At 40.1% G+C, this 27754-nt stretch overlaps 1 protein-coding gene across 1 annotated transcript in view; it reads right to left on the bottom strand.

Moving 5' to 3' along the window:
• The window catches only part of acsl3a (acyl-CoA synthetase long chain family member 3a), a 40925-nt gene extending 16504 nt beyond the window's left edge, over positions 1 to 24421 (bottom strand). The window contains exons 1-6 of the mRNA XM_023283221.3: positions 24281 to 24421; positions 14744 to 15268; positions 11401 to 11578; positions 5920 to 6029; positions 4838 to 4976; positions 475 to 625 (exon numbers count right to left, since the gene is read on the bottom strand). Coding sequence (XP_023138989.2) covers positions 475 to 625; positions 4838 to 4976; positions 5920 to 6029; positions 11401 to 11578; positions 14744 to 15118 — 953 coding nt within the window. The 5' untranslated portion in view covers positions 15119 to 15268; positions 24281 to 24421. The remainder of the gene's footprint in view (positions 1 to 474; positions 626 to 4837; positions 4977 to 5919; positions 6030 to 11400; positions 11579 to 14743; positions 15269 to 24280) is intronic.
• Positions 24422 to 27754: the final 3333 nt, after the last annotated feature.

The raw sequence follows: 27754 nt of genomic DNA, 5'->3' as shown, positions 1-27754 counted from the left end.
GCTGCCTGAAATTGCTTTGGCCATGCTAAAAAATCTACCATGCAGGAAAAATCCTGGTAGCAGTGTACTGCAGATATGCAGCTTAATGGTGTGGATATGATATCTGTGGTCTCTCCGTGCACACCATATTTTTCATTTAAAACCGTTCATTTCGCAGAAATGTGTAGCTTCATATTTTACAGATGGATATGAAAGTGGTATCAAGCTGCTCATCTAACCAATAGAAGAAAACAAATAAGTATGTTCCCCTAACAAGTCAAACTATCCCTTTAAATGTGGCTAAAGTTTTCCACATTTTTGATGCAATATCTGTTTTGGAAAATTGATACCTTGCCTTGAGAAATATTAGATAAAAAGCCTAAAAATGATGCACTTCTGACTAAAACCACAAACTACTGGATAAAGAAATAAAGCTTTTTTACATAACACCTGTCTGCGGTTGTAATATATCATAAGTAAGTTTGTGGCCTTTACCACAGGTTGGGTATCCTCTGGGCCATTCCTGTGATGCCAGCGAGGATGTTGCTGTGGGAGATCATGACGCCCTTTGGGATGCCTGTGGATCCGCTGGTGTACATGATGACAGCAATGTCTGAGGGCAGCGGCTGCTTACGCTCACGTGCTGCTGTAATGTGAACAGAAAAGGCACAGACATGCACATGGCAGTGTGATTTGTGTGTATATGCATATATAAACTGACACACAAGAACATAGACTAAATGTAGCAGAACAAAAATGCACCCATGTTTATGCGCTGTCCACATTTTACATTCCTGGAATAAATAGAAGATAAATTAATTAAATGGAGAGATAAGGATTGTTATTAGCGCTGTATGTTCTGCTTGTTAAACAGATTTAAGAAAAGAGGGAAAGAAGAAAATTTACTGGATTTCAAAGGCCAAAGTAATATTTCAAAGAGTGAAACACATGCATGGAAAATAGTCAACTATGATATTAAACAATCAGGCTGCTCTTGGCACAGTGGACAGTTTGTGTCTGACTGTTCTGCCAAAAACACTATTTCCACTCCGTCACTCCTCTTTCGTCTTACGCTTATCTTTCCCTTTCAGTCGTTTTTTTCCTAATGTTTTGCTTGCCTTTTCTCTTTCATCTATTCTTCTTCTCTTCCTGACACTCTCCCCATCATTCTTCAGTCTTTCCTTCTTAATCATCTTTATTTTCTCTTTTCCAGGACTTCAGCTGGGTCCACTTGGTGGGAAATATGTTATCTGCGATATATTCAGTCCTGGCTGTCACATTAGTGTGTGCACCTAGTCACCTTAGTAAAGTTTTCTTTCTTTCTTTCTTTCTTTCTTTCTTTATCCTTTGTCTAGCCTTTACTACTGTTATTAAACAGAAGCAGCAGCCTCTTTTACAAAGAGACTGTGCTTGCATGCCACTAAGAGGACCCTCTTATGTCAGTGTTGCTCTTCTTTGCTTATTCAAACAAGCTGCTGTAATATGTGTCCTCTCATGTGTGCCTTCATGTAGTACACTGGCATTTAGGAATCAGAGGTGTGACGCATAAAGCCTGGATCATACTCCTTTGTAGACACACATGCATGGCTGGGAACACCTCAGGCAAGTTGTTGTTAAATATACTATTTTGTAAGCTGCTGGGAGTCTGCTGGGAGCACTCAGTTCTATATATGCACTGTGGGACTGTATTTACAGGATGTATTCCACGCATGCACAACTGTATCTGTAGCATATTCGCCGTGCAAACTGTGGCACAAATTGTGGGCTGTGCATGTGGGTCCACTGGGAGATGATGGAATTTATGTCATGCAGACCCCTGCATAGTCATAGATGTGGAAGGCAAAAGACTAGTGTTGTAATATCCATGTCTAAATGTATACAAGGGCTCTCAAGATGTAAATTTTGTCATCTCCTCTTGTCCGTGAGAGTCTGTGCAAATGCTTCAGCTCGCATCAAGCCCAAAATTTTTGTCCGTCTGGACAGTCAACGTAGCAACTACTCTATAAGGTCCAGAGTGTGCATGCTCAGCAGTAGTTTGTTGGTGTGTATAGAATTGTTTTTCCCAAGCAGACTCCTGTGGATGAGAAAAGCAGTAGAACAACAACTGTGCATCCATCTGTGTCTGGACTGAAGTGTAACCAAGGCTTACCACTGGCCTAACACAAATGGCAAATGGTTTGCACTTATATAGTGCCTTTCTACCATAGTGGTACTCAGTGTTTTACACTGGGTTTCGCATTCACCCATTCACACATACATTCAAACACCAATGGCGACAGAGCTTCCACCTGAACCACAACAGGCCAGGAACTGAACTGGGAACACTAGTGGACAGCATTTATGCCAATGTGTTACGTGCCCTAATCACTCAGCTATTTGCTTGCTAAAAAATCTTCCTTGATGATGCATCTATGCAAATGTGAGTCTTCTAAAAGTAGTTAAAGCTGTGCTGGCTCCAGCACTAACTAGAACAGCTCAGGATAACAGTGAAGTTTTTGGATGTTGCAAAAATTGCTACGGCCCCTCCCGAATTTGTCTGTGTGGGTGAGGAGACTTTTTGAATACAAACCAGAAAGACCAGTGGGAGACAGGTCTGTGAATTTAAAAGCTTATTATAATCAAAAACACTGCAACTCACAGCTTCATCTATTTTTAATTCTGTCTCAGCAACCTAAACACAAAGTAATGCTAGTAATGGAAACAGAGTTTGCATTACTAATGAACATGCACTTGCATGTATTTGATTAGATACCACAGCATTATGTACCGCAGCAAAAGTTAAGCTCAGCTCAACTTCTTTAGACAGATGACACTGCAGTGTTTTGTTGGAGTCTGCTGCGCCGATGGATTTGCTTCATTCAAATGAATGACAGAGCTTCGTCTCTCGATGCAGAGGTAACGTCTCTTTTCCTCCATGATTCCTGTTGCTGTCTGTTTGTAGCAGACAAGGTTTATAATCACAGTATCTAAACAAGAACAAGAAAGTTGTGGCGCCGTTTCTTTAAGTGAAGGAATACTTCACTAGGAGGTAAAGACAAGGACAGCAGAGCAGAAAGTGATGAACTCACTGTCTTCTGGTGCCTCTCTGACTCCTATTGTCTGAATAAGTGATTAAAATCAATTTCAGATTTAAAGGAGAAACAAAACTAGTTGGGAAATGAAAGATTGGTTTTGCTTTGCCTGTCGGTTGAGTGTCATGTGGAACGAAACAGAACTAAGATGTCCAAGCTCAGCAGGCCCCAGAAGGCAGAGTAAAGTATATTACAGTCACAAACTCTTTCCCCTTTACTCAGATATGAGGCATGTTGACGTGTGCTCCGAGACTTGATGTCATGTGAAGTTAATAGCGCTGTGTGTAAACATGACCCTCCCCTGTATCCCAGAGCTCCATCCTCCCTTCCTAATCCAACTTCCTTCTCCCTTTATCTGCACATGATACTACCAGTTTGTCATGTTTTGGGTCAGTCGGTTCAAGGGGCCTCAATAAAAGGCAATAAAAGGCGGGCCGAGGACTCTTCTTCATCCGTCCACTAACTGAATAGGCATGGTATCGACTTTAATCTGACACAGATGTTAGCGCTTCCTCATTCACATGACCTAATGGGACTGATACCAATCCACCCACATAACCAGAGAAAATCCCCACCATGACCAATTCATTTACAGCAGGAGTGGGAGAGTTTTTAAGATAATATTAAAACAAAGGAGCTCCCAGTGCATTAAGGTTGGCTCTGCAGGGGGTTTGAGGGAATTATACTGTATTTTCAAATATTTTAGCGTAGAAGCATCTGCTTGAGGTGTTCTCTCAGTTTAGGTGGTAATAATATCAACTGTCTGCAAACAAATTTGCTTTATCTACTTTCACTCTATTTAGGTGGTAACATGTCAATCATTTGTTAGTAGCTTGTTTCCACTACCCTCTAGTGGCCAAAAAGCTCTGCTCATTTCATTAAATGCCAAAAATGTATTAATAGATTTTTTAATAGTCACTCATAGAAACACAATGCTAAGTAATTAAAAAATAGGCAGATTTTCCTTAAGAAAGTGGGTTAAAAGTATGTTGTCCAACTATCGTTTAACACCAAGTTGCCCTCCTGAAGGCTCCAAAAGCTTCACTAGAAGAAGTATAAACCGATCAGCAAGTGATCGGTTTATACTGAAATGAATAACATCAATGCTCTTGTTATAATGTTATGTGCTGGAGAAAATCCTTGAGTTTGACATGTCCCACACACCTAAACATTGCAGGTCAAGCAACCTCCCAACCCCCATGGCAACATCAGTCCTTGATGCCAGTTACCACCTTGACCTGGGTTCCACACTCCTCAGATCCAAATCTTATTGAGCATCTGTGGGATGTACCAGGCTAAGCCTGATCTGGTACCCTGCAACCCACATGACCCACAGAATTCACTACCACCATCCTGGTGCTACAGGACATCCCCAGAGGTCCTGTGTCCATGCCCCACTGGGTCAGAGGAGTTTTAGCAGCATAAAGGAGACACAATATTAGGCAGGTGGTCACAATGTTATTACTGATAGGTGTATTTCCCCATAGTCTGGTAAAGCAGTCTGGAATATATGACACTACAACAGGTATTTAAACATTTAAAATATAATAAAGTACTTTGAGTGAAGTGGGATTATTTCATTTTATTGCTGTTGCTCACTGGAAATTCAATTTTGACGAAAAACTTGCTTACATAAACCATAAAAATGCTATCTAAATGTTTTGAATTCTTTGATTCTAATAAACTCAAACAAGCAAAATGAGCAAATGAAATTCTCATTTCTCTTTTGACCAGTGTGCACACGCAAACACACATACACACACACACGTGCATGCACTCGAACTTACCATTCTCAGGTCTGGCTCCCAGCTTCTGTACAGCAGTCATGTTATGGATGCCAATGCCTCGTGGATAGCTTGGCCACGTGGTGGGCGTGTTTTCCACGACAATGATATGCTGCAGCCTCGGAACTTCAATCAGAATAGCCTGCCGCACACACACATCAACAAATGAAAGCACAAACATGAAAAGCATGCACGTGTTGTGTTTATACTGACACATGACGAGAAGCAGGTTTGTCTTGGAGAAGTAACCACTAATCCCACGCACACCATCTTCATCAATATTTGGTCTAAGAGAGGATGTATGAGAGTGAACACAGGAGCTTTGTGTTTATGCCACTGCAATAAAAGGGGGGAAATTAAATGCCAGAGCACGATCTGTCTTTGGGAAATGAATCTGTCCCAAACCAGCCACAACACCCAGAACAGGCACTGCTTATGTTGATGTCTCTGTGGTGACATTCCACCTTGTCTTCTCAATCAGCTCTGCTCCTGTGTGTTCTCTCTAATGGATGAATAAGTCACTTAGAAGTTGCCGTAATATTATTGTTCTACTTAGAGACCAGAGACATGTGAAATCTGCCTACACAAATCACTGTTTCACACCATTGGGCCAACTTATCTGATACCACAGAATTATTGAACTAACCATTCACATTGCACATAATAAGTCTGAGGGAGGATTACATAAAATGACATGAGTTTGTAACCAGGTGATGCTGTTGAGCTGATATAAAATAGGCACTAAAACCTGTCTGATCCTTATTTATAATCCTTCATATCAAACTCCTGCTCATCCATGAGGTGTTGACATATTAAAACTGTTACTTGCCTGTTGCTTTTCTGATGAATGCCATATTTTCTGTAAAGTTTATATTTGTGGAACAAAATGTTTCTTTTGTGTGTCTGTGTGTGGGAATGCAATCCAAGGTAAGCACATTTCATACACAAAGGCAATTCAAAGGGCTTTACAAAGTGAATTAAAAAGAATAAAAACATCCAAATTCTAATGAAAAGATCATAAAAAAAGGGAAAGATAGAAAATAAATAAAAGTACAGACAAGTTTAAACCAAAAATGTCTTCTAACCTTGAGCCTAGTCTCCAGGAGCTCTTTGCTTGTGATGATGTGGGTGACCTGAGTCTCATTCAGGCCGTGAACGATGGCTGGGCCTCCCAGTGTGGAGTAAAGGGTGACCACTGCAACATACAGAACAAGAAAAGTAGAGTGCAGTACTCCACCAAGCCTGCTCAGCTGTTGTATCATTTCTGACGGATAAGTCCTGATAAGTCCGCAGCAGTGGATTTGTAGTAGGATCACAATCATGTGATCGTCAGCAGGCAGCTGATGTAGTGTTCACTTGTTGTCATAGTTACAGTGACACTGAGCCGCTATTTCGCAATGATACAGAAATCTTTAACAAATCCATGGATCCAGACTATAAGATGCATCACTGCCAAAATCTAATCACTTGGTCCTTGTGTCATTTCTGACCTTCCCTGAAAATTTCATCCAAATCCACTAGTCTGTTTTTGAGTAATGTTGTGAACAGACTAACAGCAGGACAAACGAATGGTACTCCCCATTACTCATTTAGAACTGCAGAAGCCTCTTGGATGAAGGTGAAATGTCTTCAAAAACCTACAAGAGAAATCCAGTTGATTTTTACTGAAGCTCTCCTTATCTATGCTGCATTAATAAATTCCATTTCTTCAAACTAACTCTGGGACAAATCTGTGTCTGTGGGTCAACAGAGTGGTCATATAGACGGTGACACGTGTCAATATGGAAAAAGTACGTGCATTCTGTCTCTACAGCTCAGTGGCGCTGATATGGCTTCTCCCACACAGATGACATTACAGAGCACCTCCAGAGGCCTCAGCTCAGCCTCTGAGCCAAAGGGACACAAGCTCTCACTGCTTGATAAGCACTCTTTTGGGGATGTAAACACTAATGGTATGTGAGGGGGTTCAGTGTTATGACTAAGTGCATATGTTTGACAGAGCTTTGGTATGTGTGGCTGGATGAATGCATCCGCTTTGGTGTGTCAGCAGTTGGAAGATGACAGGGTTGGTGTTCAAATCTGTCTACCAAAATCAGATATTCACTACTCTCTTATGCATTTAACATCATTTCTATGCTAGAGATTGTTTACATTGCTTTGTGTTTCTTTTGAAAGACCTACTTGAATCATATTTTACAGTAAAGATAGACTGTGGACAAGCAATGCAATCACACTAACAAATGGGCCTTTTCTGCCTGAAAAAACAACGTAGGAAAAAAATTTGCTGTCTTCCTATGTATAATCTCTGACAAAATCATGTATTGTTTGGAAATGATGCTGTCTGTATATGTGTATATGCGTGCTTGTGTGTGGTGTATATTGATGGTCGGGGGTGGTGGTTGAGGGGGAATGTGGGTGATGATGTTTTCGGTTGCTTGGGTCCCCTCATTATAAGCTCTTTTGCTTCCCTGGGGTTCCCTTTCATGTACATCTGCTGTAAACTGCTTTGGTATAATATATCTGTCTTTCTCTGTGAATGAATAAAATATATCTGAATCTGAAGTGATATAGTTAGAGCATCAGGATCCATGTGAGCATCTCAAAAATGAGAAAGTTACACACGTTTCCACACAGTAACCTCAATATCTACTTACAAATTATACCCACCATGGAGGCAGGTTCACAAGTCATGAGTCACACTGTGTACTCTTCATTCCATCAGACAGGCAGGCTGTCCCACACAGTCGCAGTTTAACGGCTCAAGTAAAACCTTTTGTTATTAGTGCATTATTATTAATTATGCATTACTTGATGTACTGTCCAGTCTTAAGAGTATGATGAAAATCAGGTGCATACTGTGACTCTCTCCATCAATGTGGCGTGTGTGTGAATGCAGTCAGGAGAAACATTACCATAAAAGTGACCTGTGTCTGAATGACAGAATGGCGTCACTTTAAGGAATTAACGAATCCAGAAAAAGGGTTATAGTACAGAGAGACGTGTACTGTACAGTAAATGTGCACAAAAAGAATGAAATAAGATAAACTGTACTATACATTTATGTTTTAATAAACTGTATGTGTCTGGTTGTTGAAAGAGCAAAGCACCAGAAAGAATGTCGACGCTCACATGTAGGAAAAAAATGGACAGACGAAGGGTACAGAGATGAGAGGGAAAGAGAAGGAGAGAAAGGTGAGAGAAGGAAACAACAGTAGACAGACAGATAGTGAGAGACAAAGCGAGAGTGAGAGAAACAGGCTAATGCAGATTAACACAGTCTGTCGCCCTGCAGCCGCAATCTGACACAAACGCTGGGGTTTAAGAGACGGGACTTTGTGACATCACATTCTTGCGTCATGGAGCTCCAATACTTCCTGCACTGCTACTGAGTGTGTGTATTTGTGAGTGTGTGTGGATGAGGGCCGTGACACCTCCAGTCGTGAGATCTAAACACCAGACCGGACCCCAGCTGAACACACATACTCACAATCGCACACTACTTGCCAAAAATTCATTTCAGTGCATTAAACTTAGGAACCGTTCAGACTCCACTCAGCAGCCACAAAGAATGTGTGAGACATTAAACCTCGAGTTAACTTGGTCACTGTGTTTTTTGCAGTTTACCCGATGGATTTTTGAAAGAAGCTCAGCAATCAATTTTCCTTGACATTTTGCAGGGTGTTATATATCCTTTCTAAAAGTCATATACAGAGACAAGTGCAGACAACTCATAAAAGATGAGCACATCAGCCCTGTGTAATAGAGTTAATGCACAGTGGACATACAATGTACACACTCAGAGACACACACCAAGTGTTTGAGTTCACTGGGGGCCTTTGGCTGACTCCTTGATGCCTCTGTCAACATCAGATGCTCACGTAGACTCTCTGTCCCCTCTTCTGACGCCATCACCCCTCGCTTGTCTCCTTTTCTTTCCTCCCCTCTGTTTCTTCCTCTGTTGCTCTTTCCAACCTTTTACTCCTCTCCACCACCCACACTATGTGCGATGCACTGCCCCTGGCTTTTCCACTGTCTCTGTGTTTGTGTTTGCAACGGAGAAAGATGCTTCATAAAGATGCTTTCTTGGCTTGTACTGGCAGCGTATTTTAAAAGCATGACAGTTTAATGGAGCCTGAACTCAACCACACAGACAGAATGAAGGGTCTTTCATGTGCAATTGAAAAGATCTAATGAATGCTGTGGATACTTGCAATAAATAGAAAGGTACTATACTCTTTGCTAGAGAACATATTAAATAGTAAATCAGAACAGAACACCCTCAGGGCAGAAAGCTACTGATGCACTGCTCTCTATAGGCAGCTTTTCTCTGAATGGAAGTTTTTTTTTTTTGTTTTTTTTTTACACAAACATAGACAACATATTGCAGATTTTCTTTAATTTGTTTAAAGTAATCCTGATGTTCCTTGTTTCCAGAAACACTGTAACCAGCCACATTGGTTTTTATCCTAATGTTAAATGATTCATTTTACTTGAAGAAACTAAGATAAAACACTAAAATACTTTTTGTTAAGAGTGCAACTACTATACAAGTAGTGATGCTAAGACAATCCTGCTTTCTGAGTGTATTTTCATTCCAAAAACTGAAAAATGGATGGGGAAGGGAAAGCGCTAAATGGGACACTTATGTAACAGCAAAGCAGAAGGGACAAATTGACCTTCTTCTGTCTCAGCTGGGCCCGGCATGTTACAAGTTGTCCGCGCACACGCACACACATGTGCGCACACACATGCATACACACAGAAATGGCTATAAATCAGCCACAGACACATTTGGAAGCTACTCAGTGGGAAAGACCAAACAGAAGAGGACAGAGACTACAGAGTGGCAGTTTACAGTATAACCTAAAGTGACAGTACACTATAATGTGGAGAACAGCTCTGTGCATCCATGTAAAAAAATAACCTCCTCTTGTGTCGGTCTGTTCTATAGTCTATCTACTAATGTACTGCAGGCACCCATCATTTTCCCAAAATACTTCTTTACATTGTTGAATTGTTTAACTAATAGTTCCTGTCGGATAAAGTGAATCAATTTCAATGTCTGCTGAGAATTACAAGATTACCAAGTATAGTAGGAAAAGTTGTGTGTGTCTTTCTGTGGTAACCACAACAGCTATCTAAAGTATCACTCCTACTCTCAGATTACATGAGGCACAGAAAATGATACAAACACCTTATAAAGAAGAACTGACTCTCTAGATACCAGCATGCTGCTACAAAGGTAGTTCATATTAGGCTAACTGTCAGCTAGCAATGTTTGTCACATGTAAAACTGGTCTTGCAATCAGCAATTTCATGTGACAAAAGAGATATAATCTGAGCAAAAGCTGCACTGGCGAAAACAAAAAAAAAAAACTTGACGTGGATGCAATTATTTTTCAACAATTATCTGCAAAGTGGAGGAGTGGGAAATAAATATGAAACAACAAATATAAAACAGATATGAGAGGGTGGCTGTGGCTCGGGTGGTAGGCTGTCCACTAATCACAAAGTTGGTGGTTCAATCCCACTTTCACTTTAACCTCCGTGTTTTATATATTTAAAAAAGTAATTTATAACAGTAAGTATTTCTCATGACAAAAATGAAATCAACAAAAATAAAGTGTTTGCACCAGATTCTGTAAAGGCAGATAATTTCATGTTTTCCATGAAAAATCTCACTTTTACTCGTGCTAGCAAGAGTTTTCTAATCATCAATTAGCCTTTCAACACCATTAGCTAACACAATGTAGCATTAGAACACAGGAGTGATGGTTGCTGGAAATGTTCCTCTGTACCTCTATGTAGATATTCCATTAAAAATCAGCCATTTCCAGCTAGAATAGTCATTTACCACATTAACAATGTCTAGACTGTATTTCTGATTCATTTAATGTTATCTTCATTAAAAAAAATGCTTTTCTTTCAAAAATAAGGACATTTCTAAGTGACCCCAAATTTTTGAACAGTAATGTATATTTATTATACATAATATAAAATGACAACTGACTTCTCCTCATCTGACAAAACTTAAGAGACTTTTTGTTGGACTGCATGCTGTGCCTACACAGTGCATGAGTCGAGATAAGTATGTAAATAAATTAAAGAGACTGTGAGGAAAATAAAACATAATCAATAGAATAAATAGCTGAAAAACAGTATACAGAGGAGACTATTGTAAGCAAACATCTCTCTAGATGTTCAGACTAATGTCAGATATGCTTGTAGTGGTTTGTAGCGCAATATAAATGTAACGAAAGCATCTGCAATGTGTAGAGTCATCAGTTGTTTCCACTATTGGTAACACCTGCGGGCACTTTAATATACAGACTGATTATTGATTTTTTTCAGTTTATGATGTTATAACTTTGTTATCCCGCATAGAAGGTTTTCTCTGCTTCTAGCCATGGTTGTGCTGTTCTCATGGAGGCTTTATAGTGCAGTAAATAAAAATAGGTCATAGGAAAATGTGACAGGAACAAAAATGCTAAGAAACTTCTTCAGGTTCAGAAGGTTAATGTAATTCCCAACATATGTGTCAATACTCTGAGACATCCTGGACTTACGTGGGAAGTTGTACATGAAGCAAGCCTGAGCAGCTATTATCCATTCTGCTCGAGTCTCACAGAAGATGGCGATGTTGGTTTTCGGTCGCTGACCCAACGACGCCAGACCGCTGCCCAGCTGGGTCGCCGCTGTGAGGGTCTCCTGGTAGGAGAGCCAGCGGTACTCACCTAGAACTACCTGCAGGAGGGTGGGAGGAGGGTGAGGAAAGGACAGTTTGTTAGTGATGATGCAAAGCAGGAATAAAAATAGGGATGATGATGACAGAGAAACTAAACGAAGAATGGATGCAAGTCTTGAATCTTTTTTTTTTTTTTAAATGCATTGTGCGGTACATCTTTACATTTACTATAGAAGCATTACCCTAACTAGAAGAACCACAGAACTGCTGGAGACACTGGCTCTATTGTGTGTTGGTGTGGAACATTTATACCACAGGTACTCAGTACATTGTCTTATATTCCACAGTCACATGCTCAATCTGTTGTGTATTAAAAAGTCACAGGAATGGAAGCAAGAGTTCACAATTAGCAAACACAACTGCTTCCTCTGCTGTCATTCTCATGCTGCAGCATGTCATGCTCATCCTCTGCAGGAGAAGAAGATAAACACAGCCTTCTGGATATACTCTGCAACACTCACTGATGACATGAAAGACCTGTGGAGCTTCCTGCAGAACTATTAGTGAGGTTATACCGACTCCTAATGGTTAATAAATGCTAGTGCACACAAACCTTCGGGGAGGTGCACAGAAATCATTAAATGCACACTGTTGTTTTCTGCATGTTAGAAACAATAACTAGGAGCTGAACAGCTAAGCTATGTACTCTTGCAGCAATAAGTGTTTCAACAGTAGGCTTTAAATGGATTAGAAGGATCAGGCTGGTGGGATTAGTGGGTAATTCAGAGGTAGCGTAACTGCATGTCAAAGTTTGCCAACTCCTCACTGTGCACACTCCAAAGCACTCATTTAACACTTTTTCAGAGCATTCAAACTTCTTGGCAGATTGTTAAAGTATGAAGTAAAACAGGCCAGAATTTGACTCCTTTTACAGAATTCTGGATATCTTCCTAATAACCATTACCATTCTCTCCTCCATCTGTCCTTTTCCTGCTACTTATTAATACCCCTCTCTTTCCTCTCTTAACATTTGTGAGGTCAGTGGAACTTCGGGCATCTAGCAGACTAACAAGCTGTCAGCTGAAAGAGTAGAAATAATTTAAACCGTTCAACAGGAATTTTGAGCATTTTAAACATTTACAAGAGGATTGTCTAGGCAGTGGGTCAAGAGAAAGTCACACAGAAACATTTTGAGTTGATGCAGTTTTAAAAGAGTGAGCTTGTATGCTCAAAGTTTTAACAATCCCCTTTTTTCCACAAAGTGAGACATAAGTCTGGTGTAGGAACATTTTACCAGAGCAGTCTCTACCTGGGTACACCTCATTACTTTTTCATCGCCGTCTGTCTTTGCCACCTTTCCTGTTGATTGACTTCTCTATTCATTTTTACAGCCTATTCTTTCTATTCATGCTGCTTTTTTTCAATTCCTGTCAAAACCACTGTCCAACCCTGGCTATGCAATTTCTGATCTAATGTTGTCATAACACAGGATACATCCTCCACAAAAGTCTGATATAGTCTGATAATGTGTGTAGAGCTCCACTGCTGCACTCTGTGCCATGTTCCTTCATTAAAATGCAAGACATTAAGTTGTTTCCACATACACTGAATTGCTGCAGTAAATGCTAACAAGAGAAACTAGTCTGTACCTGTAAATAGTTCACAACAAATGTGCTTATTAGTCCAGTTAGCGTAACTCTGATTACAAACTACAGTGCTCAGCTGTTTTCTGAAACTATTCGGTCTTTTAAAAAAAATACAAGCTTCTAAGCTATAGGAATAAATGGGTTGGTGGCTGGGACCCACAGAGCTGCATGTGAGGGCATTTGCTGGTGTCAATCTTGGATTCTCTGTCCTATACTGCATTGGAGGATGTTGTGGCTAAGCTTGTAATTAGATTAATCATTCTTACACTATGCATTCTAATTAGCACAATAACAAGTGAATGAAATAATGTTTAAATTAAAGCATTCCGTACATTGCTGAGGATTTCTGGGACCTACTCAAGGGCCTCAGTTTGAGAAACACTGCTATAATCCAGCCAGTCTTTCCTTTTCTAGTCCAAGTTCATGCAGCCCTGTGTATATTTTCAAACTCTATCCTTCTTACTGAAAAGTCAATTTCATTTCCAGTCTATTAACTCTATGAACACCAGAACTCACTGGTGGGCTTTAAAGGTACATCAGGTACATTATCAGAGAAAAAATTGTAAAAACAGAAGGAATTATTATATTTTTAACTCTCTGGCAGTACTTGAACTAATCATGTCTAACATGCTGTTGTTTCGTCCAGAAAATTAACCAAATCATTTTCATTCTACATGTCTCATTTAAAAATTAAATTTAAAAAAAAATAATTATGCAAACAAAAATAAAATTATTGCACTACTTGGCACAACCAAGAACCATGAGTGATTCACCTAGAAGCAACAGTAACAGGAATATTTGTCTGCACTGGACTGAACTGCAGCCTGTGTTTACACTGAGCACATACAAGACAAATATGGAAACAAATATCCATCAGTTTAGTAAATAAAATATCTAGAGTATGTAGAGGTGCCTATTTTTCCAGTATTCATACGTGTTGATTCCAGGTTTTATCATTGTTTGTAAAACAAATAATCAGTGAAATCAAACTTTGTTTTATCAAAGCTATTGAGTTCTCTCTACTTCTATCCATGATTGTGGTGTTTTCATCATGGTGCAGGACTTTATATTGCAGTGAAAAATTAGCCCCCAGTTAGTAAAAACACCTAGAAACTGCTCGGTGTTCAAAGGGTTAAATATTTCTGTACACTGAGGTACATATCTTATTAGAGTTTCTGTGCAACTCGCAGGACAAATATTACGTTTTTCAGGAGATATTCGTACCTTTTAATTGACCACCTTTTTGTACATTTCATATTGGAAATAATTTATGTGGATGTTTTGTGGTTGTAATTGTTTTTTAGCTTTTTTATTTGCTTATCTGATGTATTCTGCTGACAGTTATAAAATGAGACAACACTGAATGTGAAGCAACCTGTTTCAAGTTTTCAAATAAACCTTACTGACTTTTGGCTGTAGCTTCAGAGTAAAGGGGCAAATACTGCGTGAGAGTGATATTAATATCTTCCGAAACTGTCCTTTCAAGTACCTCTGAGGCAGTTTTTAGTGTCCATTTCCTGCTACACTTAATTCTATTTGATTTCTATCATATGCTGCTGCTTTTATGTCATTCTGTACCTTCTTGAACACCTTCCCGTTGCTCTGTTGCTCATCTTCCTCGCTGATCACCTCCCTCGTCCCGAGACAGTCTCTGTGGGGGAATCTCGTGGCTGCGTACTCAAACACCTTATCCAGGGTATCCACTCCTGGGTGCAAAGATGTAACCAGCCTCTTCGTGGCGCTCACCGCTCGGTAGGGTCCCTCAGGACATCCCTCGACCGAGCGAGCCTTCACCCTCTTGGCTCGTTCCTCCTCTGAGCCGTAGAAACCCCCGTCTGGTTGGGAGACCCAGCTGAGGAGGTAGGAAGGCAGGAAGGTGATGATGGTGTAGATGGACACCATGAGGTGGAAGAGCAGCAGCAGCATCGGGTTCAGGTCCTCCTTCAGTTTCATGTTGGTAAAGGTGGGAAGAACAGGGAGGAGAGAGTGTGGAGGAAAGTCCTACTCCTGCTGTTGCGCCTTTTCTTCTGTTGCTTTCTCTTCTCTTATAAAGCTTGACTTCCCCTTCCCTGGCAACAAAATGCCCACAGCTCCACAGCAAACCTAGGAAGAAATGACATTAACCTGGCATTAGAGCAGCACATGACAATTTTATTTTTAAACCAGTTTCAAAATGATGCCTGTGTTTGTAATGATCCTGAGCTTTCATTGGCTTATTGTACAAGAATCTTAACTCATTCTGAAACTGAAACAAAACAGCAAGTCACACGTACTCACAAAAAGCAGAAGAGACCATTTGTTATTGGCAGAACATGCTGTGACACACCAGCTCTGTGTCAAATGTTCCTTTCCTTCCTTGCAACTCCTGTACTCAGTACACCCACACCAACAAACGCAGCACATCAGTCAATGTCACCCACTGTTTGTGTCAAAAACCCAAGAAAAAAACAAGACAGGAAGACAAAGAGACAAGGAAAGAAGGCAGGAAGATAAATGGAGAAACAAATAAAAAGAGAAGGAAACAGAAGAGAAGGTGAAGAAACAAAAGGAAACAGGCTGGATCCAACAGACGTAAACAACACTAAGTGTGACAGAGTGAATAAAAGGTTTCTGAAGGAGTAAATGCAAGTGTGTGTGACAGGGTGCAAGTCTCTAGACAGCAGGAGATGGCTGAGACAGGAGAAGATAAGTCCACTGAACAAGCTGCAGCTCAGGTGTGTGTGAATGTCCACAAGCAGCACTGTACCCATTAAACTCTACAATGTAGATTCAGATTTGCTCTGAGGAACTGATACACATGTATTTCACTGCATGTGTGCATTTCCTTCCTGGTTGTGATTGTGACACCTTCTGTGTACACACCAAGACCAACTACTAGTGCCATTAGAGAGACTTTAACACACAGTCAGTAGGTGTTGGCAGAGTTTGGGAGCTGTCCAGAGTTCTGAACAGAGATCAAAGTTCAGGTTGTCTCATCAGGCTTCCTGTAAGCTCTCTATACTCTAAACTGCATATGCCAGCATGAATTACAGCATTTAAAAAGAATTAGGCAAGATGATTACGCAAGTATAAATATATGGGACTGAGTAATGTTTAAACTATTCTACTACTTCATCCTGTAAGAAATTTGTGTAAAATTTTGTCTTAATTAGCATATGAGCTACAACCAAAAACGTTCCTGAGATATTGCATTCAAGTGTGAAAGTTCATTATGGACCTTAACAGAGGACACAAAGTTCCACTATGGGTCAGACCAGACGTAACATGCCAGCTTATGGCACTGAACAGTTTTTTAAAACCTGTTCAACAGTCACTCTTTGGTTGGTGTCAAAGGAGGAAGGAGGCTTTATACTCAGCTCTCCTTATCACCATCATTCACAAGAAGATGAGGATGCAGGACACAGAATAATGACCTGAAATCTACTGTATGTCACAATATTTTGATAAAGCTACCCATTGATGACGCATGTAACAACTGAATCCTTGAACAGCATTATATTCTGTCCTTTGCTGGCTCATTTCTAATTTCATTTAGATTCTATTAATACAGTAGGACTAGATGGGTTTCTGGCTCTTTTGACAGCACTGTGAAATGACTGACTGGCTAAACTCCTGGTTTCAGACTCCTGGTTGGTGTAGCTTACATTATTTTCTTGTTGGGACAATGTATTACCTGAAAACCGTGACATGAGTAAACCCAGGTAACAATTTGCCATCCAAGAGGTTCACATTTACGGATTAACTAGATTGGTTTTAACCTTGGCTATCAGATGTTACATCTGATTCACATTAAGTACAGCATCTTTGTTCCTGTTATTATAAAGTTCAGTATCCTTATGGCTGAGGACTCTGTGTTGACTGGTTGGTCAATATGCTCTCATCCAATCAAATCGCCATTAGTCAGAAAATGGTCAGTGCTAGTTTATTAAGGTGAAAAGCGCTACATCAAAGATCTTCCACAATCAATCCATTAGTTTTGGCAGAGCATATATTTGCATATCACAGCTGAACAAACAATATGGCATTTTATATAAATACTGTGGGCTAAATTGTCTGCATTATTTTCCTAAATAATCGTTGTGCTGGGATTAGCAGGTGATATTGTTCTATTATCTGAAATCATATGAATATGCACAGGTGCACATTGGTTTGCTCAAAGTATTCCATTATCATAAAATAACCAGGTTTAATGATTAATGCAAATACTACCTTTTCATGTATATTTACAATTAGTTTAGCCCATTTAGTTCATCTAGCGACAATGTACTTTTGTCTTTGTGAAAAAGTCAATTGTCATAAGAGTAGGTACAATTTCAGTCAGCCAAGACTTCCTGCAGCTCTACTGTTAGCAGTTGCATCGATTTATTCACAGCAGGCCATCTACTGAGTTTTTATTGCCACAGAAACCTCTGGGCTCATTTAACCTTACATGAAAATGATTCAAGTGAATTCCCTGCGGTGAGAGAAGAGGAATGCGTCAAATGGATAATCCATATTAGCAGACATCCTGAGCTGAAATATTATATTATTATGTATCTGGGAGAAAAGCCTGGACTGTGCATCTCTATAGAGATCACAGAGGAGAGTCTTATCCACTTTGAGACACCAAAACACATCAGATTCTTCGTAGATACTGTGACTATTATTACTTGGTTGTTGGGTATTTTTTTTACTAATCACAACTACAGAAGAGCTTATCCAACAACTGAGGAGGTTGGTCTAACTGTTAACAGGCAAATGTCTTCACTATTACTTTACTCATTAGACTTCACAAGATATTTTAGGCTATACAGGTCCTTAAACTGCCGTGTGATGCCACCACAGTGAGAAATAACCCTGATTTATATAGACATTCTTGTCCAGGCCATCAACTTCTTTTGCAGCCGGGCAGCTAAAAAAAACATCCCCTATGAAAACAGAGTGAGCACACACACATGTACACACTGACATCTCCCAACAGTCCATTTCAGCAGCAGTGATTCATTATTCATATGAGGGAGAGGCTCATCTTGCTCCTCTAAAGCACCACATTGTTCCCATACACTTCCAAAAACTGCCCGCTGACACACACATACACTGTACACACCTCCCTCACAGAAGACACTCACCCCTCAAGTGTCCCTTTGAGATTCATTAATAAATCAAAGATTTTACCACCAGTGTTCTCCCAGACTACCATCTGCTCCCTGTGGGATGTGGTTCCCTTCTCTACAGCACTGTTGTTCTGCTTGGTGTCTTGTTACCCAGCCAGGATCTCTTGCTTCATCACAGGATGCGACAGCTTACCAAACCTGCACCCTGGTGGAACAGAGGTTTTACCCCATTGCCTGCTATCATCCAGCGTTTGTTTGCTGGCTTCACTGCATCTTGTACTTTTTTAAAGAAATTCAAGGTCAATGAAACAGAGGCCACAGAGGAGTAAACAAACTATCAGACAAGAGAAAAAGACTCAGCAGAGCAGGGTGCTGGCAGACTTCAACTTCTTCCACGAATGTTCAGAGTAGACAGTAAACAGATACCTAAAGTCTGCTGTAAAAAATATAAAGCTGGAAGAGCAGCTTTGAATGCACCCACCATTTTAATTTCCAGTATCTTCTGCCAGTCATAAAAAACACCTGCGTTTCTTAGCAATGAAGTGAAAATGTTTTCCTCTAGGAACTCACTGTCTCCCTCATTTTCAGTTTTCCTCTGCCAGCTGCCAAAGCTTTTCATTTTTCTTTATACTCATTAGACACCATTTTTTTCTCTAGAGATGAATCTTCAGGTTTTGGGATGTTTTATACTAGATGTTAATGGGGAACAATTTAACTGTAGGCTATTTTAGATAAGAGAGTTGAATGTATGAAACAATAAACGAACCCTACATTACATCATCTGTAAGAAAGCAATGCTGAAACTGTGTGGTGGCTCTGGAAATCACCTTCTTGTTGGTGACTGACTTCTCCAATCAGTTCGTCCAAAAATGAGCAAAGAGGGAGAGCTAAAGTAGAACTGAGGTCGGCCATGCTGACGTCTACAAGCCATAGACTGTCCTATGACATCACCATCTCTCAGGTAAAGGGACCACCTCCCTAATTATGCAATCTTTTAAGCCTTAATACAATTTAAACAGGGGAGATATATAGAAATTGACTCCGTCTAATTTCCTGTTGTAAAAACAGAAAAATTAGCGATAGAGACTAAAACTGTTGTAAACATGTTTATTTCTGCTGTGAAGCTGGCCATTTCAACATGGATGTCTATAGAGATTTTTTGACATCACATTGGCTTAATTTTCAGCTTTGGACATTGCTGTTTTGTTGAGCTAATGATCAAGTACTGTTCTTAATTACTGTACATAATAAAACTGGAGGGTTCAAGGAGGGATTGAAAAACAGGTGAAAATCAAAGCAGCATAGGCCAAAACATCTAGATTTTACTGTGGGAATTCTTGAACCTCTTACTGGTAAACTCTGACATATTTTACATTGTAAACCACCTGTTAGTAACTCCAAAGGTTATTCTTCCAAACCTTGAAATGCTCATGCCACCACCATTTTCACAGGTTGCTTGTTACTTTTTTTTAAAAAGTAAACTAAATTTAAAGTGTGAATTTAGTCGTGTGCCCCTTTCAGATGTTTATACTCCTGCATGACGTTGTAGGGTCATCGATATTTCAAATAACTGAAGTCGAACCCAAGAGGTGTTGGATTAGTTTAGTGTAATGACAATACAGTTGAACTGAAAGAAACCTCGTGATTTTACAATATGATGACAAATGGCTGAGAATGATTCAAACACCTGAGAAAGGCAACAAATAGATTTGAGAAGCTGGGGCCAAAGCATGTTTGGCATAGTTGCATTTTGAACATTAAATCAGTTCTAAATATTGTTGAATTACTTAACAGTTACTGTTACTGTGTGTGATATCACTAGTTAGAGGCACAGACTGGAATAAAAGTTGGATATAGCCTCTGGATCTCAGAAGCGAAGCCAATGCAGAAGGGCCTTGCACTTGCATTCTTTCTAACAGCCAGCAGGGGGCAACTCCTCTGATTGTAAACAAGAAGTCTATAAGAAAATTACACTAATTGTCACTTAATTTGTTACCTCAGAAAACATTTTCCTAATGCGTTTATGGTCTCAATTGCTAGTTTCAAGTCTCCTTTAATGCAGTATAATGTTCATTTAATAAGTTATGTTTACTCATGTAAAGTAAAACAAATGATTAAGCAGGGTATGTTTTATGGTGTGGCTACCTTGAGATTGAGAAGTCACTACTGTATGGGTGTGTATAGTGTCCTTGAGTGTTCCATCAGATCCACTCCTCGCTTATTATATCTTGTTTCAAAACACCAAAATTGTGACAACCAAATTCCAAACTGCATGCTTTAAAACAGTGGTCCACAACCAATGGGTGGTGTCAGTATGGCATCTTTAATATGCAGGATTTGATTAGAGATCAAGTGGTGTAGTCACTAAAGGGTGGACACAGAAGCACCACTAATTTAACTGCCTGTCCATTAAAGTCTATCAGAGCCAACCACACGTAGCCTGATTAACAAACACAACTCCTTCCTGTCCCTGCAAAAGGTCACGAACCTAAATTGCACCAAAGCAACATATAAGCAAAGTTGACCCTAATCTCCTATCTTCAATACCGCAAAATGAGCAGTCACAATATGTAGACTAGAAGTTTCTCAATGGACCCCTTTATGCAACAAACATGCGCTTTGCAAGCAGCCTCCACTCACTGGATTAATTGAGTAATATTGTAGCATGGTCTACGTAGCAGTGGGGTGAGCAGGCGCGTGTGTGTGTGTGTCTGTTTAGCCTATATGTGTGTGTGTATGTGTGTGTGTGTGTGTGTGTGTGTGTGTGTGTGTGTGTGAGGGAATCATTGCTTCCTCAAGAGATCATGTGAATGGAGTCTTTTGTGTGCAGACGTCATCGTGCTTACACTCCCACAGCTAAGCAGGCAGGCTGAAGTCTTGCAGAAACTTCAACATGGCCATTGTGGCGAAACGACGCAACAACACACGACTTGGTCCCAAGGGTCAGACTGTGTGTGTGAGTTGAGAAAGAGGAGATGTATGTGGTTTGTTTGTGTGTGGGTCGGGAGTGTGGGTGCTGGACAGATTTGCCCATTTGAAATAATGACATAATCAAAAGCTTGCAAAACAACTGAAGTGTTTTAAGTGTGATTTCATTAACAGTGAAAGTACAGAACACGATTGGTTGGATTTTGTGGATCAGACTGCAGCATTACTCTGCTTCTGTGTGGCAACATAAACTGCTGGCAGATATGCCAGTCACCAATCTATCCCTTTCTCTGCCGTAAGCTCTCTTAAAGCTTCTGAACTAGATCTGAAATTGGTAATACAGCAGCCAGAAACGCTCTCAAGCAAATCTCATTTAGAAAGTATCTTCATTGGAATGAGAAAACCAAATTCAGAAAAAACACACCATTATCCCTATGAGTTATAAAACATGTTTACTGTGTTTTGTAATGCCGTAATAATGGTTCAGAGGAGTGTGTGTCTGTGTTTTTTAATCACAACAGACCATCCCTGCAAGACAACAGGGTCTCTGTCTGTAGGTACAGGAGCACTGGAATGGACCTGCATCATTTGATAACTGTTACCACAGACCGGTTCATTTGGTTGGCTGTTGTAAAAGTTAAGAGTGAGGACTGTTGTGAGGTGACAGTTTCAGTTCTGCGCCTCTGAATAAAACAAATGCTGTTCTAAAATGTGCTGTCTGCATTTCATAACTAGAGATGCTTGTTTATTTATTCATGGCTTAGTTGATCAGGACAGACAGAATATACAGACATAATCTGGAAACAATGGAAGTATCATAGTGTTTATGGCAAATTAGGTTAAAAAGAAAATAAAGTGAGTAGAGTAAGAAACTATAAAAGTGACAGACGAAAAAGACACATAACATGCTGTGTAATTTAGATGATATTATTGGTACAATCTCAGCAGTAAACCACAGATTTTCCAGCTGCAACATGAGTGAACTAACTAGTGTCAAGTACACAACAATGGAGACCTAACTCCCAGCTTCAGATTTCAAAATAAAACACCTTCATCTACTGCATGTACTTCTTGTCCTCTGCAAGTTTAAGACCAATGTAAGATGGTGGTCATAAAGGTAATTATCAAATGCAATCAAAAACAGAAAAGTCCCGCAGGGGTGGAGACAGGTATTTTTATAGAGGTGGCCAGGTTGAGGCCACTGGGGTGACACGTCTTTTTTTACTCTTTTTTTGTTAAACTTTACTTTTATGTGATGATCAGCATACGTTTGTCCTTCAGTCTGTGTGTCTGTCCGTGTGCAACGTTACTCAAAAACTCAAATCCTCCGCTGCGGACTTATCAGTCGGAAATTATACAACAACTGAGCAGCCTAGGCGAAATACTGCGCTCTCTGAGTGCCTTTCTTGTTTGTATATGTAACCTTTAACTGATTAAAAAAAAAAAAAATCAGAACTGTTACTTAATTTGAACTTTATTTTAACTGTTGACAGAACTCATAAAAATCTAAATTTAAAGTAAAGTTTAAAGTGAGTTGATACATCTCAGTATGTCCACCAATCCTTTTGTTTCTTTTCAAGACTACAAGACTCTTCACAGTAGGTTTTCATCCCTTCATTCTTTAAGAGTCCGTACAAGAGCTTCAACTAAATCCACAGCTGAATCTAAATCATCCTCGCTTTAATTAATTAAAACATGTTCATTATTTACATATTAAAAATAGATGCTTTACTTTTTTGTCATAAACACAAAATGTTTGCATTACTACAACATCAGTGGAAACATTTTCTGGTTGGTCAGAACTGTTTGGTTGTACAAAGTTGAACGAGGGGTGGTTGTGCTGTTGAAATATATTAGGATGAGAACAACAGCCATAGAGAAAAAGTTCCATAATAAGTTCATCCATACAAACAACAGTAACTCCAGTTCTATGAGTGTATGTGTAGCCCTCTAAAAGGCTTCACTATTAGTTAAATGAGGTGGCCAAACTTCAGTGAGAGACATTATAAGGTAGCTACTTGATAGTTGACAAATCCAGAACAGAAATCAGTGGGCATGCCATAATGTCAAAGTTGGCAGCTATATAACACATGTCCCGCCCATCCTCCCACACAGCCAATCATCTGCTTTGTAACAGCCAAACTGGGAAATATCCATCCAAATGTGCTGGTGTCTGACACAGGTTTGTCTTGTGAAACTCTGCATATGAGCAGTAGAACTATAGTCTGATTGGAAAAACGCTTTTAAAACCGTATTTTGAACCAAAGTCAACAAACTTTTTAAGTAGTTTTTATCAGATTTGACTCGTGATTCACAGAAATTTAATGTCCCAGTGACAATTAAAATTACAGTTGTCTCCAAGATGGCTGCCAAATGTCAAGGTTGTTCTAGAAAGACTTTGCTTTAGGCCAATTCATGTGGTCAGCATCTGCAAGGGTAAACGTGATGTTAATTTAGTCGTCCATCCAGGTTGGTAGGGTCCACGCTGACCCCTGTACTCGGCATCTCTTCCACAAAACTAACTTGTTGATCTAAAATGAAAACAGATTCAGCAGCTTGTTTCTCACCTCAGAAGTTTTTAGTAACACATTTTGGTGAACTATTTCTGTAACATAAGTAAAAGTTTCTAAACAAGCTGCCGTTTTGGTCTAGTTGAAATACAGGCGCAGACAGCCCCCGAATGCTGCATCTGTCCAACCAGGTTGAGCTGATGTTTGACTGCAGGAGGATGGAGTCCTGCTGAAGACAGACTGTCAGTCATCTATCAAGACTCTGTATATTTGTACACCCGTCAAGTGTCTAATGTTGGGAAGCGGTGTGACCCCTCACATCTGTAAACACCCCTGTGGTTATGCATAATTACTCTTCCTACAGCTATACAGCTAATTATTCTCATTTTAAGTCTTTAACACGAAGTTAGCTAAGAAGTTCCCGCCTCAAGTAAACATGGCAACACAGGAACCAATAAAGGTTTTATTTTTTAGCACAATAAAGGCGGCTGCTTCCTGAGTTGTCTCTGTTTGTTGAGTACCTTGACGCGGCGGCAGCATCTTGTCCGTCAGTGTGTAAACCTCAGAACAGGGAGTGAACTTACCGGTGAGTGTTTGAATTTCTCCGGTGCAGCGGACGCTTCTCCTCCGTGCCTTCAGTCTGACAGTGGAGCAGCTCCGTGACTGAGCTCATCCATCAGTGTGTCCCGCTGCTGCAGCTGCGCACTCAGAGCCGGAAGACACGCGCGTCGTGTTGTTGGACGAGGCTGGATGGAGAGGGGGGAGGAGTGGGGGAAGGGGGTCCCTGCGATGTGATTGGACTCGTGGAGGTGGCGCGTGCTATGGGCCGGGCCTATAGAAGCAGGGCTCGCGGTGACTGCACGAGGGTACTGACGGTCAGAAGGAGCAGGAGGCCACGCGCACGGCACACGCGCGCACCGCCCGCTGTGGCTCAGCAGGCTGCAGCTCCTATAGATGTTAGTACAGAATTAGGAACGAGTTTATTTCATTAAATAACGTTCTTGTCTGCAGGTGTCGTTGGATAAAACCCCATGATATTCACTGATACATGAGGTGTTTGTGTAGATTCTCACTCATCCAGATCATGATGATGCTATAGGAGCTTCAGCAAAAAGCATATAAAATAATAAACCAACCAACTGGGAAAGGTAGTTTTGCAATATTTGATTATTTTTCAGAATAGATTGTATTTAATGGATATAGGCTTAAGATAAGATAAGATAAGATAAACTTTATTGGTCCCCCACCAGGGAAATTCACGTTACAGCAGCTGGATACAAATAAGACAGAAAGAAACACAAGAATTCCAAAAAGTACAACAGTGCCAAAAAATAAAATAAGAATAAAAACAACAACAACAACAATAATAATAATAATGAATAAATAAATAAAAAGGTATCACAGAGACAATATGACAGGCAGAGCTGCCATAACTTTCTGCTACTCGTGTGACACATGCACAAAGGAGTAATTTAGTTATACTAAATATACATTTTATTTTAAAATGCTTCAAAATGCCTTACTTAGTGTTTTTCTGATAAAACATCTCATGTCATGTTTTATTTCACAATGTCACTTTTAATAATGACCCTTTTAACTCACTTTCCACGATAACACTTTTTTATACTTTAAAATGTCATTTTTCACAGTGACCCTACCATTCAGTTCTGGTAGCAGTACACTGCCACCTTAAACTGTAGTGTACTGGTGGCTATCTCAAAAACACATATTCAGACTTCCAAGGTTTCATATGCAACAAGCCTAAAGTAAACCTAAACCCAGTATTACAACTTACCATTGCACAGAAGTAGGCACACATAAAACAACCTTGATAGCCTGTCCCGTATTTTGAAATATGAAGCCATATAAAAAATTCTTATTTTGGTAACTTCTTCAATTATTTTATCAGTTATTCTGTTGTTTATCTATTTTCTACATTTTATTCATATGACTATTTAATACCATACTGATGCATTTCCTTCAAAACCATTGACAATCCATATGAAAGAGCCCACCTGCATTTGTAGAAGTGGGGGTGAAACCCAAATATACCACCTGAAGTGAGCCAATGTTATCTAAAGAAGTAGTTTTGCTGGTTTCAATCCAATAACAATACAGATTTGTGCATCCAAATTTGCATGTGATTGTGTTCACAATTTAAATGTATGGTGACATTATTCTGACATTTGCTCCACAACATGACAAGGATAATGCACATCACACATCATAAAATACTGTTATCCTAGTGCAACCACTGTTTTGATTATATAGAACGAAACTAAATCAAATTGTAGTATCTCAACTTGACATGGTTTCGTCTAGAGAATTGTCCATTTTGACCCAGACAGCACAATTTCTAAAGCTCTCATCCAGCCAGAAACACACACATATGCACATATACATACACACGCACAGTCGGATACCCATCTGTCAAAACACTGTGTGATGGTGTATTTTTCTATTTTTTTTTCCTCTAGTTTATCTACTATTAACCACCATGGGAGATACTGAGAGCAGGGAATGCACTATAGCAGGATTTAAGCTGGCAAACCTCTGATTTCAAGCCTGGACATACACTGCCTGTCCTAACAAAAAAAAAGGTTGCTACTTGGGTTTTACTAAGCAAATAGGTAAGAGCCTTCCATTGGATAATTACTGCACTGATGAATATTGGCGTTTTTCCATTAGCACCTACTCAGCTCGACTCGGCTCGACTCTACTCGGTTTGTGAGGTTTTCCATTAGGACGTAGTACCTGGTACCAGGTATTATTTTAGTACCTGCTTGGCCGGGGTTCCAAGCGAGCTGAGTCGAGCATATAATGCAACATCTACAGAGTGCAAGCCACTGATTGGACAGGGAGTGACGACACACAAGAGCGACTCCTTCACAAAAACCAAACCCGGCATTTTTTTTTTTAAAATTGGCAACAGAGACAGTGCGTATTGCTCTTCACGGAACTTGGCAAAATTTGAATATGGCAACCAGGCCTGTACTGTGGGAGTATGAAGAGGATGAGACTTTTCTGTTATTGGTGGCGGACCAAAGAATACAGAGGGAGCTGGACGGAGAAAGTTTATCAGGAGGTCTCCGAGCGGATGGCCACCCACGGATACAGTAGGACAATGAAGCAGTGTCGGGAGAAGCTGAAAAAGCTTAAAAGTGACTATCTGTCCATCAGGGACCACAACGGCCGGAGTGACGACTCCACCCGCGATGACGTGGTACTCAACTGTAATGGAAAATGACCTAAACTGAGTCGAGTAGAGTCGAGCCAAGTAGGTGCTATAATGGAAAAGAGCCTTATGTTTCAGCTGCAACAACTTATTTAACCCTAGCTGATGCAGTGAGGAGCTTCTCATTTCTTAAACAGCCATGTCATAAGACATCCTGTGGTCATGGAAAGGATGTTGATCTGTCTCAGAAAGGTCAAATTATTGGCCTGCATCAAGCAAAAAAAAGAACTGAGGAGATTTCTGAAACTACTAAAATCAGGTTAAGAACCGTCCAACACATTATAAAAACCCGAAGGAACATGGTGAACCATCATCTCTGAGGAACAAATGTGGTCAGAACAAACTCCTAAATGATCATAGAAAATCAACAGTAGAACTCACAGTTATGTTTAATAGTCAAAGTAAGAGCATTTCCACATGCACAATGCAAAGGGAACTCCAGGGACTGGGACTAAATAGTTGTGTAGCTCGAAGAAAACCACTGATCAGTGAGGCTAGTCAAAAAAAAAGGCTTCAATTTGCTAGGTAGCATAAAAATTTAACTATGGAACTCTGGAAGAAGGTCATGTAGTCAGATGAGTCCAGATTTACCCTGTTCCAAAGTCATGGGCCCATCAGGGGAAGAAGAGAGGTGGAGGAAGTGATGCAGTCATCATGACTAGCGCCTAGAAGCTTGTGGGGGTTAGGGTTATGATCTGGGGTTGGTCAGGTTCAGCAACATTATGTTTCCAAAGAATGAGGTCAGCTGACTACCTGAATATACTGAATGACCAGGTCTTTCCATCAGTGAAGTTTTTCTTCCCTGATGGTGTGGACATGTTCC

This window comes from Amphiprion ocellaris, chromosome 7 (genome assembly GCF_022539595.1).
Source record: "Amphiprion ocellaris isolate individual 3 ecotype Okinawa chromosome 7, ASM2253959v1, whole genome shotgun sequence".
NCBI lineage: Eukaryota > Metazoa > Chordata > Actinopteri > Pomacentridae > Amphiprion > Amphiprion ocellaris.
The sequence above is the reverse complement of the archived record's forward strand: the minus strand, read 5'-3'. Positions and strand labels throughout refer to the sequence as shown.